The sequence below is a fragment of the Phaethon lepturus genome, unplaced genomic scaffold, assembly GCF_000687285.1.
Source record: "Phaethon lepturus isolate BGI_N335 unplaced genomic scaffold, ASM68728v1 scaffold12480, whole genome shotgun sequence".
In the NCBI taxonomy this organism is placed as follows: Eukaryota; Metazoa; Chordata; class Aves; order Phaethontiformes; family Phaethontidae; genus Phaethon; species Phaethon lepturus.
The window spans coordinates 34,966-51,636 of NW_010511224.1; the positions used below are offsets into that span (position 1 = coordinate 34,966).

General features: G+C 40.6%; 1 protein-coding gene across 1 annotated transcript in view; it reads right to left on the reverse strand.

Moving 5' to 3' along the window:
• CMSS1 (cms1 ribosomal small subunit homolog (yeast)) overlaps nucleotides 1-16,671 on the reverse strand; it is a 33,078-nt gene that overhangs the window by 16,279 nt on the left and 128 nt on the right. The window contains exon 2 of the mRNA XM_010283241.1: nucleotides 4,157-4,257. Within this exon, the coding sequence (XP_010281543.1) occupies nucleotides 4,157-4,257 (101 nt within the window). The remainder of the gene's footprint in view (nucleotides 1-4,156; nucleotides 4,258-16,671) is intronic.

Here is a 16,671-nt window from a genome sequence, read left to right on the forward strand (position 1 = left end):
CTTTGTCTTCTCATAGCAGGCAGGGTCAAATACACACAAGAAAAATACATGGTGCATTTCAGAATACTCTTCATCCAACACGTGTTGCTGTCATTAACCCTCTTTTGTGCCTGAGTGAGCGGGCTGAATTGGTCCATTTGTACCAGAGTCCCTGTTCACATAAGCCAGGGTTAGGATTTGTCCTTAGCCACCTAAATTTGTCCAAAACAGAGGATGTGACGCACAGGCTTTCTGTGTTTTGCGCATAGCAATTCTGTTTCCTTTTGCTGCCCCAGGGACTTCCACTTCATGGAAATGCAAATTACTCTACACAGACAGGCTTTAGAGCTTAGTAAGTGACTCTATGAAGAGGGAAGGGAAAATAGGCTGAACTGCAGGCAAAAGCTCCTTGATATTAGGATGCATTTGGCTGGAAAAATTCCCTCCTGTGAGAAACTGCAGAGAAATCTCATCACATGGAGCGTTAAAAGCCCAGGAACAGCAAATCCAGCGCTAGTCCCTAAGGAAAGCCTGGAAGAAAAGTATCAGCAAGAAATGGAGCCCAGCCGAAAGCCAGAGAAGCTGCTCCTTTGTTCCTTTGTGAGGGCAGCTTGAACGGGGCCAAGAGGCCAAAGGAAAGCTAACAGGAGTGCAGAGTATCTGAGCCCTTCTGAGCCCTCCTTGCACTCCTCCCCCTTAACAGAAGGGCACTTTATGACAACTGGTACTATGTCACCCTCCCCAGCACATTTGTATCTTTCCAATCCCACTCTCATATCCTTATCAGAAGCATTTTTTGGAGTTTAATTGTTCACATTATGCTTACGTTTACCTTTTTCTTCCCACTCCTCTATCTAGTTTATCTAACTATAAAAAACAGGATACCACCATGCTCAACCCAAATGACCTATTGCTCGCTCCTGCTTTCTATGCCATGATGCAACCACAGCCATTGCACTTGCAAAGGCAGTATTGCTGTATAGAAGTAGCCCTGAAACTGGTTGAGGGTTGAAATGATACTTAGGAACTACCAGAGAAGATCTGGCTGAGGACTGGCTACAGCCAGCAAAGCCCTCTACAGCTAAGGCTGGAATATAATGGAGCCTGGATCAATATCCACCCATGGGAAGCTGTGATAGGGACTGTGTCTTGCCTCAACAACAGAGATCTGTCCCTGTGATTTTCTCAGCTATAAATAGATATTTTCTTCACTAGAAATCAAGGGAATGACTGCAAGTAGAAACTCACTTCAAGTTCCAGGGTTAACATTAGCTTTTTGGTTTTATTTTTGGTTTGTTTCTTTTTCAAAAATCTCTGTCCTGACTCTGATTCAAGTGCTTTTAAAACACCACCATACATTTCTTCATTCCCATCCCTACCTTAGCATTCCCAGACATTGAGACTGAAACAGAGCTACCCTCAGTAGCCTGCTTTCAGTTCCTGCCCTACTCTTACACATTCCAGCTGTCCACAGATACTCAAAGACCACTTGCCAGGTGTTTTAATCATAAATTCCATGTTCAATGTCATATTTTATGCAGAGAACAAGCCTTGGATTGATTTAGTCAAGGGATACTACCAAGCAATCAAAAAGCCAAATGGGGCCAATGTGAATCTCTTTCCTCCAGTCGAGTATGATGGTTCCCTATCCTAGAAAGTGCTACCACGCTTTCAGCCTATCGAAAAATGCCACTTATTCACTTCAGGCCCATTTCTCCCTTCTTACACGTACACAAATCCACAAAACTCCCAACGGATATCTGCATGAGAAAAGAATAAAACCATGTCACAGAGCTGAAGAATTTTCTCTAAAAGAAACAAAATTTTCTCACTGATAACCCTTCATTCAGATGTTTAAAAGTATCACCAAATGCCATGGCTTCTTTTTTGAAAGCAGTATGTAACCCTTTCTTTCAACAGCAACAGAAGTACATAGCAGGCTTGTGGTTAAAGCCTTGCTTCCTCCAAGAAGCATGTTAAGACTCAAAATTATCTCCTTTACAACAGCATATATTTATTTAGACATAGTATACTATCAGCCCAGCACTAATTACGCTGACTTTATTCAGACATGAAAAAAAAAGCCATAAGAAAGAAACATCATGGTGGTGATTGGCTGTAAACTTACACGTCTCTGATGATCTGCAGTCCAAAATATTTAGGCATCTGATTTAGACTGAACTTCTGACCCTTATCCAAATGTTAGTTGCCTACCTACTCATGCAATAGCTCTTTGCATGCCACCCTGAAGAAAAGGTCATTTGCATGTTTTTCTTATGCAAGACACAGAGCAGACAACCTACTGTTTTTTGACACGGCTCCCTTGTGCTCTGTGTTTTTATTCTATTTTTACACGGATGTTCTTAAAATGCAGAAAACAGGAAATTTGTGCTGAGACCACTGATTTATGAACTAAAATGTTATAAATTCCTTGTTTGTTAATCATAGGCAGAACATAAAATATTTCCTGTATTATATTTCTAACAATTTTTTTTTCTTCACATGTTGCCAAGTTACTGGAAATTTAAATGTAGAGTGAAAACATCCTTGCATGTGTGTGAAAGTTTACATTCTAGGTCAGCCATACAGTCTGGCTGTTGGACTTTGTGACAAAGTAAACACATCAATGCGCCATTCAGATTGGAGACAAATTACTCATTCCATTGTAAGCCTGAGGACAGCCTGCAGACCAGAAACATAAACGTTCATAATTCTATTTGGTTGTCTCCTGACTGGCTTTAAGGTGCAAAGTCCACTGCAGAATAGCTTCCAGCCTGCAAATAAAGGCAGGGTAGAGTAAAATGGGTTATGTTATATGCACCAGAACTACAAAACTACTGTCTTTCCATAAATACATCTGAGCAAGTGTTTTGCTCTAAAAGACAAGCAGTAACACATCCATGACTTTGAGCTTCCATAAAGCATTGCCTCCTGGAGTTTTGTGGCTAAACACCAAATTACCCAATTCCAAAATGCAGACTGATATTCTTCACATGACAGGAAGAGCTGTGGCAGGTGTTCTGCTACAGCTGAGCAGTCCCAGTCCACCTTGGCAGGATAATCTGCGTTGGTTATCCTTTCTAATGTTCTCATAGGAAGCAAAAGCAACTCCTCCAAACAAACTGTCTTAGTTCTAAATGCTTAAGTGAAGATAATGGTGATAAAAAGTGGCTCCATAAGCATCCTCACTGAGTTGAAGTCTTCAGCATCTGACCCCCTGGTAGAGCATGTACAAAGGCAACACAGCTTTCTCCTGTATTGCTCAGTTCTCTCTCTCCTAATCAAAGCATGGAATCAGTTCAGCTATTTGGCTCACTTCACCTTTGGTCTCCTTGGAAAGACACCCAAAAGCACAGTAATTGCTACTGTGATGTTTACACTTCTCTGCTACAAAAAAAGAACATCCCTGCAAATGGTTTTCACTTGGGCAACTGCCTAGGCATTACACAGTGAATTACTATTGACCTACGGGTCAAAATTAATATCCATAACCTCAAGGAGAGAGAGCTTCCAATGTAATTTTAGCTCTTTGACAGCCATTCAGTCGACTCTCCTGTATGGTATCGGGAAGGCAGAAGAAATATACCTTCAAACAAGATACTTCTTAATATCAGCTGAGCTTTAGATGACTTTTTTTTTTCCTCAAGTTGGTGTGATGCTGTCTGTCAAAGACCTTGCTGCCTTTTTCTTGGCATACTCGAGGTAATGCTGAACAACAGTTCCTACTGGTTTTAAAAGAAGCTTCTAGTAGTGAAAGGCTATGAAAACATCAATCCATGTACACATAAATTCTTCTTCACTTGGACCTCGCCCTGGGGACATGCTTGTGTGGAGATGCTGTACAACATATAAATATAGCTTTCAAGACTTTGTGTGTGCAGGGATTATAGAGGAGGACACTCAGTAGCACCATCCAGGCTTTCATCAATAGACAGTCACTTTGTAGGAGACAGGCCTGGCAATCTCAACTCACACAAAACAAGAAAGAAGTTATTATTGAAATGTACTGGAATGTGATCACTTCCAAATAAGGCAAAATAATGTAATAAAACAATCTTATTACATGAACCAATCAGATAAAGAGTGAAAAAAAACATCCCTTTACTGAACAAAAAGGGACTACATTTCCCTGTGCACTATCATCTCTGTGCTCTACACAATTGCTAAATTTACAAACCTGCTTTCTTTTCTTTGTCACAGCAGGTTTGGAATTTGAATCTTGATGTGTTGCTGTCCTGTGGGCACTTGCTTTCTCAATAGCTTCATCATCTGAATGATCTAATGAGAAAAAAGAAGAGGTTTTGTTACTGTTTTTCAAATCTATCTACTATCTTGCATCCAAAAATACGGATAAAATCTTCAGCTGAAAGGTTGTCACAATAATACAATCTAAAGATTAGCAATAATTACAGCTGTAACACATTTTTTTAATCATTTCAGAAGACTGGTATTTGAAATTTATTATAAGAAAAGTCCCAGGTTTCCCCTCCTCTTCACAGGATTACATCTGGCAGGCAATGTATTTCTTTATCTTTCTGGAATGCTGCACAGTGGGTGCCAGCTGCAGCATCACAGGCAGGAATACATCTTTCAAAAACCTTCCTTGAATTAAGCTAAGCAGTGAACAATGAAAGACGTTTTTGATAATCTATGTCTCAAGCTGCATGACATCTCTCCGTGTTACTTCAGAACAAGTAAAACATAATCTTGGATCTGTAGCACTGCATTCACCATATATAATTACAGACCTATCTCATTAGACCCCAAAACAAGCAATAGCACTGGTACTGAAGACTAATGGCACTATGGCCCATGGGATCGCTGTAAAAATACATCTTTCTTACTAAGTTTTCTGATACTTCTTTCAGAATAAGTCATCTCCTACTAAAACAAGTCTTGCAGATGAAAGAAGAAAAAAAATAGATCAAACCAAACACACACAAAAATCACCCTAGCTTCCATCTAAAAGCCCCAAACGCCTTACTTACCAATTACCTAGACGAGGAAAAACTACGAGATTGGTATAATGTCCTATTGTATAAAAATACATGCAGACATTTTCTGTGAGTACATTTTAATTGTGTGTTTCTTACTTCAGTAATAATTAGGCAAAGGCACCATTCCTAAAGTTTAAGCAGAATGTCCACGAGACTAAAAAAGGCTTATATTTGGAAAGAAAACTATTTAAATTAAGAAGTTTCTACTCATCTCTTCTTCATCTCTCTTATCTTCAGAGAGACTTGGGGGGAAAAAAACATATCCACAGCAACAGTTCGCACTAATAGTGCTATGCTAGTGCTTAAGATGTATTCAAACACACAAGTTTCTGCTTGGGACTGAATTACTTCCCTGATCATTGCCAGAAGCATTATCATCCATTCAACTTGATAATTAGAACTGAATAATTCAATTTCTATCTCTGGAATATTTCCGCCCAACAGGTACTTAATCATTGTTGCAATCTCCTGTATTCTGAAGTTGTAGATTCACAGCTTCAAGAATAAGTTATTTATTTTGAATAAAGAGGAACAATACGATTTCTTAAGCATCATCCCAAGCATGGACAATATAACTGCATCTATGCAATCACTAGCTGTGAGCAGAGTAAACTGAGGGCCTGACAACATGAGAGAGAAAAATCAGCTATGGGTGGTATTTACTAATTCCATGTTGAAATAGGTACCTATTGAAAAAAAGGTTAGTGAAAGGATATGTGAAAGATATGTCAAAGAATTTAAGTGAACAGTAAGTAAAAAGATATGAAGGGGAAAAAGGAATCTTTATTCATCCACAGATGCAACATTATATATTATATGGCAATAAGGCAGTGGCTTTGAAAATCCTAATGAGACAGAATGGGTAACAAAATGGGTACTTATTTATGCCTGGAAAGAGATATGATCTCTTGTAACTTCCACTCCTTTTCCCACATTGAAAAGCTTGTGTAATAGTCAGCATCCTAAAGTTGGGTTGTGACAGCTGTTAAGAATTCAAAAAAGTTTGGGAAGTTGAAAGCTAGCAAGTGAAGAAAATCAGTGAATGTTTTAGCAGGTTGGAAGTCATTTGTCAGGAAATCTTACTTGATATAAATTAGATTCTTAGCAAACCACAAGAGCTTTAGAAACACAGCAGCAACTGAGAAGAGAATTTGTCTTCTGTCCGGTACAACTAAGAGATTCTTAAGTGAAGGGGTTAAACAAACCTGTTAATGAACTTAATTCAGACCAAAACAAAGGCCATGGAAGAAATGGCAGCACTTGTTTGCATCTCAACACAGGATGAAGACATATTCTGAAACCTTAAATCGGAATCCACCATGAAAAGCCCTCCGCTTTCCAGATTTAGAGCAAATGCACAAATATGTGTACCAAGTGGACGTTGCAGCTCAGCTGGCCTATTCGCTTCCTTCTCTTTGCAGATACAGCCATCAAATCAGCAGCTGAATAGACTGTGGCCACATGAGTGCTCGATCCCATGTGGGGTGAGTGGACGGTGGCAAGGGAAGAGCAGGGATGTCACTCCTGGCAGCCCTTTACCATTGTCTAGGTGTAACATTAGAGCTGCACCTTAAGCTGGTGCCAAGTCAACCTCAGAAAACACTAGATGGCCGGCCATTCTGCAATCTATTCTCAAAGGACATGAGCAAGGGAGGTGATAAGTCTAAATCTCAGGCTTACTTGTGCACTAGGAAATATATGGCACTGCGCTCCATGCGTTACCCTCATGAGCTATTTTCCCTGTCTTCTGAGGGACAAACTGAATCCAGCTGACTCTTCTGAGCTGCCATTTGGATCATGAACAAGAAGAATGAGCAGCGGCCCCCAGTACGAATGCCACTTTTGCTACAACGTCACTGTTACTGTCCCAAAAGTGTTCATCAGACAGTGGCTGAAGGTAAAAAGTTTATTGGCCACCAGAAGTAAAAAGGAGACAGTATTCCAAGGACAACTTTTTGTCTTTTAATTACATCATCAATGGCCATATGGGTTTACTTTATTATAAATTTATTATTAATGCACAAAAAATATATCTAGTCCTGTACAGCCTAACACATGGCAGAGGAAGAGGAAGAGAGAAAGCTGAAGGTTTGGGAGACTAACAAATTTCTTTCTTATATTACAGCTCAAATATCTGTGTCAATCTACTGGGTTCTTCTTTTCTGTTCTCCTGAGGACGTCTGAGTGCTCCTGCACCATATGCCTGCCCTTGCACAGCAACAGATGCTTCCCTGGCGTATTCCTCTCCAAAGTCACTGACTCACAGTCCTCTGGCCACTCTGGAATCTCAGATATGATACTTCATGAGAAGAAGCTGAAAAATTACACCATCCAGCATACTCCTGAAAGTTTAGAAGGTGTCTTGGTGACTCGTTACCACTGTGCATTACCCTGGGCTTATTTCCCTCTGTATCACCCTTCCCCTGGCAAATTTCTTGTGCTGCATTTTGGTAGAGCAGCTTCTGTGTTTGAGAACCCATCACTGACTTTTGTCTCTTCCGCCTCGACTCCAGAGATACTGGAGGAGTGACCAGCTTTTATACACACCAACTCCACACCCCTGGGGTCCTGGATGCACCACATCCAAGCAGGCTGTGAAGCGATGATATAATTGAAGTACATCAAAGAAATCTGAGCTAATACTTTGTCCCTCTTGCTCACCGTACTTGAGCCCCAAACACCCATTCGAGAGTGTATCTGTGCAGCTCATTGCAGGGGGGGTTGGACTAGATGACCTTTAAATGTCCCTTGCAACCCAAACTATTCTATGATTCTATGTCTCACTGAATTGAATTGCTGACCCATCTCTTTCTCAGCATATTTACTTCATGTTGGAAATAAATGAGAGTTGCATAAAATAGATTCAGGGGAAGCTGCCTGTGGTCTTTAAGCATTCCTTCTTAAATCCCACTTGGCGTGCTCTGAAAGGCAAACAGGAGTCACCTAAGTTTTAAATAACCTCTTCTCTTTCTCACAACTAAAAGACACACTGCTAGCAATAGCAATCTAAAACTGGACAAATGGTTTCTATGATCTGAAATAGCCTTACAAACAACGTACCACCTGTTCGCTGCCCATCTGAGCTTTGGACTGCACTTCGTCATGCAATGTCCTCCGCTTTCAGCAAGAAGCAAGAGAAGAGGGAACCAATGTCCAGCCCCAGACTCAACAAACATCTGTGGAAACAGTTCAAATTTGAGCACCTTTCTGCAGCACCTGAATACCTTTATTTCTTTTTATCTGTTCCAGAAACAGCCACCCGATGTCCCAGTGGAGGCAGCAGCTGGTTTGAGCTGTGACTGCTTGTGACACCATGTCAGCTCCCATGACAACAGGAGCGTTTTGTCGTGGGCATCAAAGTACCACAGGCCAGACTGTGCCAACCATGCTCACATTAAACAGTGTACCTTCCTCTGCAAATAGTTACCTTGATGTCAGCGGAGTTATTCATAAAATAAATCATAACTTGATGCAAATAAACGCAGAAGCACCCAGCTCACAGATCGCAAACACACTGTATCAGAGCAGCATTGCTTGCCCTGCTTTTGAGGTGTCACGCCCAGGAGACTCCTCTCCGCCAGAACAGGAGAGAGCACAAATCCTTCCTTATTATTAAGCTGGCACAAATGCAGAACCTAATTGATGAATACAATGTTGACTTTCATCTCCCTAGTGGTGCAAATGAGTGGGCAGGCAGGCGCTGACGGAATACACTGCGGAAGGGGGGATGCTGTTCAGCGCAGCAATCCTCTGCATCTACTTTCCCGCGATGTTATGGACCTTATGCAACCACAAGGTCATTAAAGACATCTGAACAGCCACGTAATGCTCCCGATATAGAAAAATAGATGTGAATTCCACAGCTCTTCACGGTTTTTCATCTGGTATTACATCAGCAGCACGGCACATACTAACGGGCTTCCCAGTCATTAAGTATTTATATTTGATTTTGTTTTGAACCATGCCGAAATGGAAAACGCCATTTATGCTTCACACACACACATATGAATAAGACTTTCTCACTTATGATATTGATCACTATTTAAAATCCTTCAGTGCAATGGTTTCTAAGTTTTTTCAAATTTAATATTCAAACATACATGCCTAAGTACATCAGTATGTGTACTAAATATACACATACACATGCCTACATTAATACATACACACGTCTGCATGTTTATACACATGCACATAAATAAATAAGCACACAGATAATTTAACAGGTTCCCTTTAACCATCACTCTTATTAACTAATACAGACACAAAGAATGCACATTTGCTTTGTTATTTATACCAGTATTTTTAAAGGCAGACAAGACCTTAATGATACAGGAGCTAATGACATGTCCTTTGATGTGAATGCAATTTTATAGCTACTACATACAAATTTGTGTTTCTAGGCTGACTCACCATTACTGAGACTTCTGACCTTCACATGTTGCTTTTCTATTCTGAAGTGATTAATAAAGAAGTCTCAGTGACCACAACATTAAATAATTATTTCTTGTAAGGACTAAGGCCGACTGAAAAAGTGAAACTCTTCTAGGCAGCACACCTCCAAATGCCCCAAAATAAAGTTACAACTGAAAAAGAACAGAAAATAATCTTAAAATTATTTGGAAAACTCAATTTGTCGTTCGAGCCAGCCTATGACTGAAATAAAGATAAAGGAAGCTCACAGAAATGACAGGAGGTATGGGAAGTTCCTCACAGGAAGAGAGGATGAACAGAACAGAAGCGTTTTTTTCTGAGAGAAAGGAGGCATGGTGCTTACAACTCTTCATAATATAGGAACAACGAACATGTAATTAAAAAGAAAGCTTGGAATGGAAGAATATTCTCTTGCATACGTACCCAAGGATAACCGAGGGAATAATTTCCACTAGGATTTTTGTTTTGATCTGGAAGCTAAGTGAGATCAGACATCTATGTGGTATGCAGAAGACCCTCCGTGACACAGGCCAGTACAGGACAAGTTCATTTTTTACTGTTAAACTAATCTCTGTGACGGAATTTGGAAGGTACCTGCCTTACATGTTCGTGAGGCAGACTCCCTCAACTTTTACTTGACATATCTGGCACTGCCCACAGTCAGAGACACACTTCGGGTCTGAACAGAAATCCCTGCTTTCCCCCTTATGCTCCCATCAGAGCTACATCTCAGTACTAAACTAGAATTACTTACAGGAAAACAAAACTTGTATGTAATTTATTATTGTCCCCCTGACCCTGCTTCCCCTCCCCCTGACTTCCATTCTCCTCTGACTGTTCTAAAATTGCCTCATATTCGAAACCAGACTTTAAATAAAGTCTGTGTTTTCTGAGTTTTAACAAAAAGCCCTGTACACTGTGGAAATACGTTCTGGTATTTGTTATGCTCTCTTTCTAGTTTCAGATATGTTACAGGAAAGTATGTGCTTGTCATTACTTTGTAGGTGGGCACAGTTCATTCAGTTTGGCTGTGCTACGATGGATTAATTTCAGACTTCTTTGCAGGTTATGTTTTTATTTATTGGTTGATTAACAGTACTGATCTATGTTCATTAATCTGGGGGGAAAATATTTCTCAGGGCTCCCAGCTTTAAATTCAGCAGACTGAAAAATATTTGATGCTGAGTAAAATGTCAAGTATGTTGGGCACATCTTGAGTGTTTTCTTAATTGCCATTTTAGATTCCTTTTCTTTGGGAGGAAGGGAGGAAAGGGGCAGAGGGGAGGTCAGGGAAAAGAGTAAAATTGAAGTCTGAGACTTCCTTATTATTCTCATAGCTTTGCCATTAAAAACTGGCCTAAACCTTCAGTGAATCAGATTAAGTAATCTTAAAGCCAACGCACTACTTTGACTTTTTCTCAGTGCATCTCCCCTGCATGTGCCATCAGGTACACACAGTGCAAGGTCAATTAATTTTCTGTAAAATGTAACAGCTGTCAGCAAAATTGGCTCCCAGGTCCCTGTTCATCCTTGCTCGGCTGAGAGGCCTCCTCTTGCCACCACTGTTGTGCTGATCTCAGTAACTGGGCTAGAAGTGGCGACGACAGTATTGTAACCTACCACTACGGCATCACTCCTCAAGGCAGCTGGAAACACAAAGCTCAGGCAGGTCCTGCCGCGCTACCCACCAGTATCCAAAGGAATAGACGAGGTCTTTTAAATAAAACAGGCCTGGCTGGAGGGCTGATTAACTAAGAGAAAAAAAAAAAAAGATTAACACTGTAAATATTTTAAAGCATTCCAAGCTCAACTACTTCCCTGACAAAAGGAAAGGGATGGAGAGACAAGGAGAGGCCGTCGGGCGGGATGGAAAGGTGCCGCACAGCAGTGGGAGCTGGCGGTGCACAGCGGCAACAGGCAAGCAGCAGTTCAGGTCACCTCCTGGACAGATCCCAAACTACTCAGCTTGCGTGTCGCCAGCGCTGCTAATCCCGAAAGGAGGCTCTTTTTCATGTCTACAAGGACAATCGTCTCTAAGTTGCCCCTCTGTAGGCAATGGACAGCTTTGACTTTTCCTGTTAAGAAGCCTAATAATAGCTCAGATACTCTGGAGCCCAAGGTGTAAAGCCAACTGGCCAAGCAATAGCTATGAAGCTCTTTTGGGGACCTCCACACCAGCCGCATGGAATGGATAAGACAGCAAATTTCATTATTAATATGGTTCTTCAGACCAGTTGCTGGCTATTTATCATGACAATACTTTAGGAATTGCTAGTAAATGGGATGAAATGTTAGTTGCAAAAGTAATCTGTCCTTGGGGAAGATCACCACATAACCATTGCATCAAAAATAGCTACAACAGTGTCAGTACCCTCTTCATTTCTCAAATTGCTCTGACTAAATTAGAAAGGGTCTGCTGGCACCCTCAGAAAGATAAATAATTCTCCCCATCACGTGCACACATCATCTGCAGTGGCAGGACTGAGAAATCCAGAAGACAAACTACAGGGAAAAAAAATTGTCCCCTTACCTCCTTAAATAAGGATTGGCTAAATCATTTGAATCGCCTTTGATGCAAGGAAGAATAACAACATGGATAAACAGAGTGCTGATTCAACAATTAATGAAAAACTTTCAGGGTTTTTTTGCGGCGTTTGGGTTTATTTGCATTTTAGTTTTTGCAACTCCAGTTTTAAAGCACTGATGAAGTTTTCATACTTTTCTCACCAGGGCCATGAATCAAATGAAGTGCCTCCACTCGTAAGGCCTTAAAATAGTTAAGTATTTTGATCATTTGGAACTAAACAGGAAAAACTGTGAATGAAGTGGTATCTGTTATTGTTACTAGGAGGTAAGAACTTGCATGTAAAGCTCTGTTGCAGGTGACTACAGGTTAGTTACCGTCCCTTTGGTGACTTTCCCTGTCAGCTGACTGCAACAGAGAACAGCCCTGCCTGGGCTGAGATAATCTCCCTTGTAATTAGACGTGGTGCCGGTGCTCCATCATCTCAAACCAGCCACCGTCCCTCCCCACCATCTGGTCACTGTCTTCTTGCCTCATCTCTATGAACTAAGGAGTCTTTTTCCAAAACAGTCTATTCCAGTACAACAGTAAGTTTTTGTATCTGCGAGGATGCCTTGACCTGCAGACTTTACCTGACAACGTACTTTAAAAAAGGTATTCTAAAGTGTACTTGTAAGGCATACCTGAAAGGCATACAATATGTGACTGAGCAGAAACAGTCCTATCAAAGAATCAAAAACGCTTCAATTTTGTCCCATTAGGTAATATTTAAATTGCATAAGCTCCTTCCCACTCCATTCAGCCTAAGCCTCTGCCAAGCCAGAGTTTCTTGCAGCGAGTCTGTTGGTATTCCCTGTAATAATTTATAAGTATTGGCAATAGCTTGTACTACAAAGACAAGGACAATATTCTTACAAAAATGTAAACTGCTTCCCTGGGCCGTTCAGAAGGTCCACCTACCACAAACTGGTTTTTTTGCCTGATAAATCTGGTGACAGGATATTCAGTTTAGGTTCCTCTTTCTTACACTGAATGGCAATTTAAATTAAAATCACTGCCCGTTCAAGCAAGAAAGAACAGGTCTTAATGGAATAATATCAAATTAATTTTCACTGTGCTCGGATAGAAAATTTTTACCACACAGACATAACTATCGGCCATGCAAAGGATCTCCCACAGAACATTTCTAACAACTACCTCTCTTTTTTCCCTTATTTTTAAGACTTTCTCTTTAATATTCAAAATGGGTACTTCCCAACTCCTTTTTGACACATCTTGACTTGCTGACTGGGAGTGAACCAAAAGACAAAATGAAGTGCACATGGGAGAGAATAAGACCATCGGAAATCCTCTGTTGTACACATGTAAGCACAGAAGAATAAACTTTACATGATTAAGGTTAGGCCCAACTTGTAGTACAGCTACAACCCAGGCCTATTCATAATTTCACTTTTTCATTTTTATATATTGCCTTGTAAGACAGAAACATGTTAGAAAAATCACAGAAAGTGACTGATCAGATGTAAAAGTAGTAGGCCACCCTCCTTCTAATGAAAAAAGACAAGGGTTGAATTTGACATTCTGTTGCTGCCTCTCACAAGCCAGAATAATGGCATCACCAAGGTAAGAAGGGAGAACTCAATACTCATTTAGTCACTGTAGTTTTAAAACCCATAGTAAGCAAAGGGCAAACACAAATATTTGACGTGTTAGGAATATGACAGGCCCTTTTATTGTTTGCCATCCAACTTAATTTCTTCATGACGGGCCTGCCAAACAAGAGCAACCAGAGCCTGAAGATACAATAATACATCAGCACAGAGTGCAAATCAGTTCTGTTGTTTAGTCCAGTATCCTTCATCACTGACACCATGAGTGAAGGCTCAGATGGCATCCACAAGTCGCTGCAGTCTCCTCACTACCCTTTCTTTTATTCTCTCAAAAACTATTCTTTATGCTGAAACTTTTGACAACTCCTTAAATCTCCAAATTCAGTTTAAAAGTGTATTCCTAAAAGGATGGGGAAGTGGGAGATTGTTTTGTTTGTAAGTGGCAAAATTTTTGGCTGAACATTACAAAATTAGATACTTAACCTTGTAAAAAGCAGTTCTCCTCTTTGGACAGATGCCAGGCATTATATACCACTCAAAAGGATGCCAGCAATACTGTGCAACAATTTATGATAGTAGAAGGACACTCCATCCAACTCTGAAAAGTAGGGGAATGGGAGCAAGCCAGAATGCAGTTGACCATGTTGGAAATTGGCTGAGCCTTTATGGTTCACATACCTCATCTTCTAAAATGCTCCAGGGGATCTTTAAACAACTACAAGTCCCCAGGAATTTGCATTTAATCAAAAGAACAATCAGTCCATAAATACTGGTTACAGAATGCATGATTGTATGAGGGTGAACCCCAAAAAGGCTGGCTTGAAATGGCTATCAATCCCAACAGAGGCATGTCAGAGAGGAAACAGCCCGCGGCCTGGAAACCCAAATTATTCCGGAGGAAATGCTACTATGGAAGGCTGCATAGTAAAAGAGAAAAACTGTCTGCAAAGAAGAAGAAAGACCATTCATCATCACAAGGAAAACACAAGATGTCTCTTTTTCCAGGAAAAGCTAGGCACAAACTAGGGCCTGACTCCCTACTGTATTTCCCACGTGGTTATGTGGAAAGTCATGAAAAAGCCAACCTAAAGAAAACTTGAGTGTATACAGCTGTCAAACAACATACTGTTCCATCCATCTTGAAGAACTAATATAATCACTCTTAAAGCTTTTTCTCCTCCTTTCAGGAAGTTTGCATTACTGGGCTTGCTCAAGCAGCATTTACAGCCCTTTACACACAAACAGCACCACTCTATAAAAGCTTCCCCAAAAATTAACATTCCCCCCCAAAGCCACCCAGCATGTTATTGGTATAAGCAAGAACTCACCCCTTCTCCAAAATCTTCATATATGAGAAGCGCATGACACAGCTCCTGGCAAAGTCTGACTACTCCCATGCTTTAGGACCCACCGAGCACTGCGATTCCTTCTTTTTCTAAGAACTACTGTTCTGTTGTGTATTGCTGCAGAATGAAGAGTACCAGGCTCATGCTGTACATATTACTTCCCTTATCCTCACCTCCTTCATGGTCTGGATGAGGGGATCTGTGATGATTTCAGAATTGCAGCACAGGCAAGAAGGGCAGAAGTAGCTATGGAGTTGGAATTGGTTGGGTTGGTCTGGATTGCATCAGGGTACCACCCTGGAGCGAAGACAACATGATGCTATTGGCATTTAATGATGTTGGTATTGTGTACATTTAGAATTTCACTACCTACACAGTGCTAGTAAGTCACTTAACATTTCATCATCTGGAGGCAGACTCATTCCTTTTTTAGGTCTCCTCTTCAAAGTCAACCGCCAGCATCCTTCATTCGTTATAATATTCACTCCTAACAAACATTTCATCTTGTTAATGGGGGAGAAACAGGTAATTTGGGAGGAAGGAGGAACTTCATAAAACTACTTAATGGGTGGGCTCTAGCCTAGGTCTGACTATGAGCAAGTTTTGTCCAGGAATGGTCCCAAATGTGATGTCTCCCTTAACACTGCAGGAGATTTGTATTTTCTACTGTTCTCTCACTATCCTGGGGAGCAGCTGTGGCTCACAGCTGTAGCTCTTGTTGTGAAGGTAACACACAGAGTCTGGCTGACTCTGTGGACTTCAAGTCAATAGATCATGATAACACAGTGGAACTTGCCAAGAACAAGTTTCAATTAAAAAAAAATATAGCACACTTCACAAAAACTTAACTGCCCAAATTATTGCTCATAGATATACATTGCTACTTTACTGACCACCGCTATCATTCATGCCTTTTTGGCTCACACGTAATTTGCAGACATACACATCTACAGCATAAGGTTATCACAGCCCTGATGTTTTCTTGGGTTTTAGCTGCATATTGAAAATTGCATGCATGCATATAATGTAGCATACACTTAGATATATGCCACCACCACCAAATATATCCCACTGAAGAACAATACTTGCAAACACTTTTATCCCAACTCTCCTACATGTCTTCACACAGAACGTGAGAGAAGACATTTTGAGTTGCTCAGATTTCTGCAGGTTTTTTTATTCAGAAGTCTTCATATGACATAGCAGTATCAGCTCCCTGTTTGACAGAGTATCAGGTGACTCATATCAAGTTAAACTCTCCTTCAGGTTAAGAACAAAATACCCTAACATGTGGCCACATAAGAGTTAGAGCAGCAAATTCCTTGGATTATAAAACATCTGTTGAAAAGCCATTCCATATCTAAGGCACAAGGGTTATGTTTCTATGCCTTGTACTCTCTTGCTTCCTCCTCTGCATATACCACACATTTCTCTGCAGTTTGGTCTCTGGTATTGCAGGTTGTACTGCCCTTTCAAGCTACCCTAGCTTCTCAAGTTTACATGGTACCAGAATATACATTTGTGGATTTAACTCACTTTTCCAAAAAGTTTTACTATAAGTGAAAGGAAGCATAATTTCTTATAGACAGAAGCTTTTAGGGAAATACTACACACTCTGCTGCATTAATGTTTTTGAAAGGAGGAGAGCTGACAGGATTTTCATCTATGTCGGTACTCTCTATTTAAGACTAGCAATTACAATGCAATCTCTCATCTGTACAGGTCTTTTGTGAACTGGCATGCAGCTCATTTGTCTAAATGATCGAATAAAGCACATTATGACA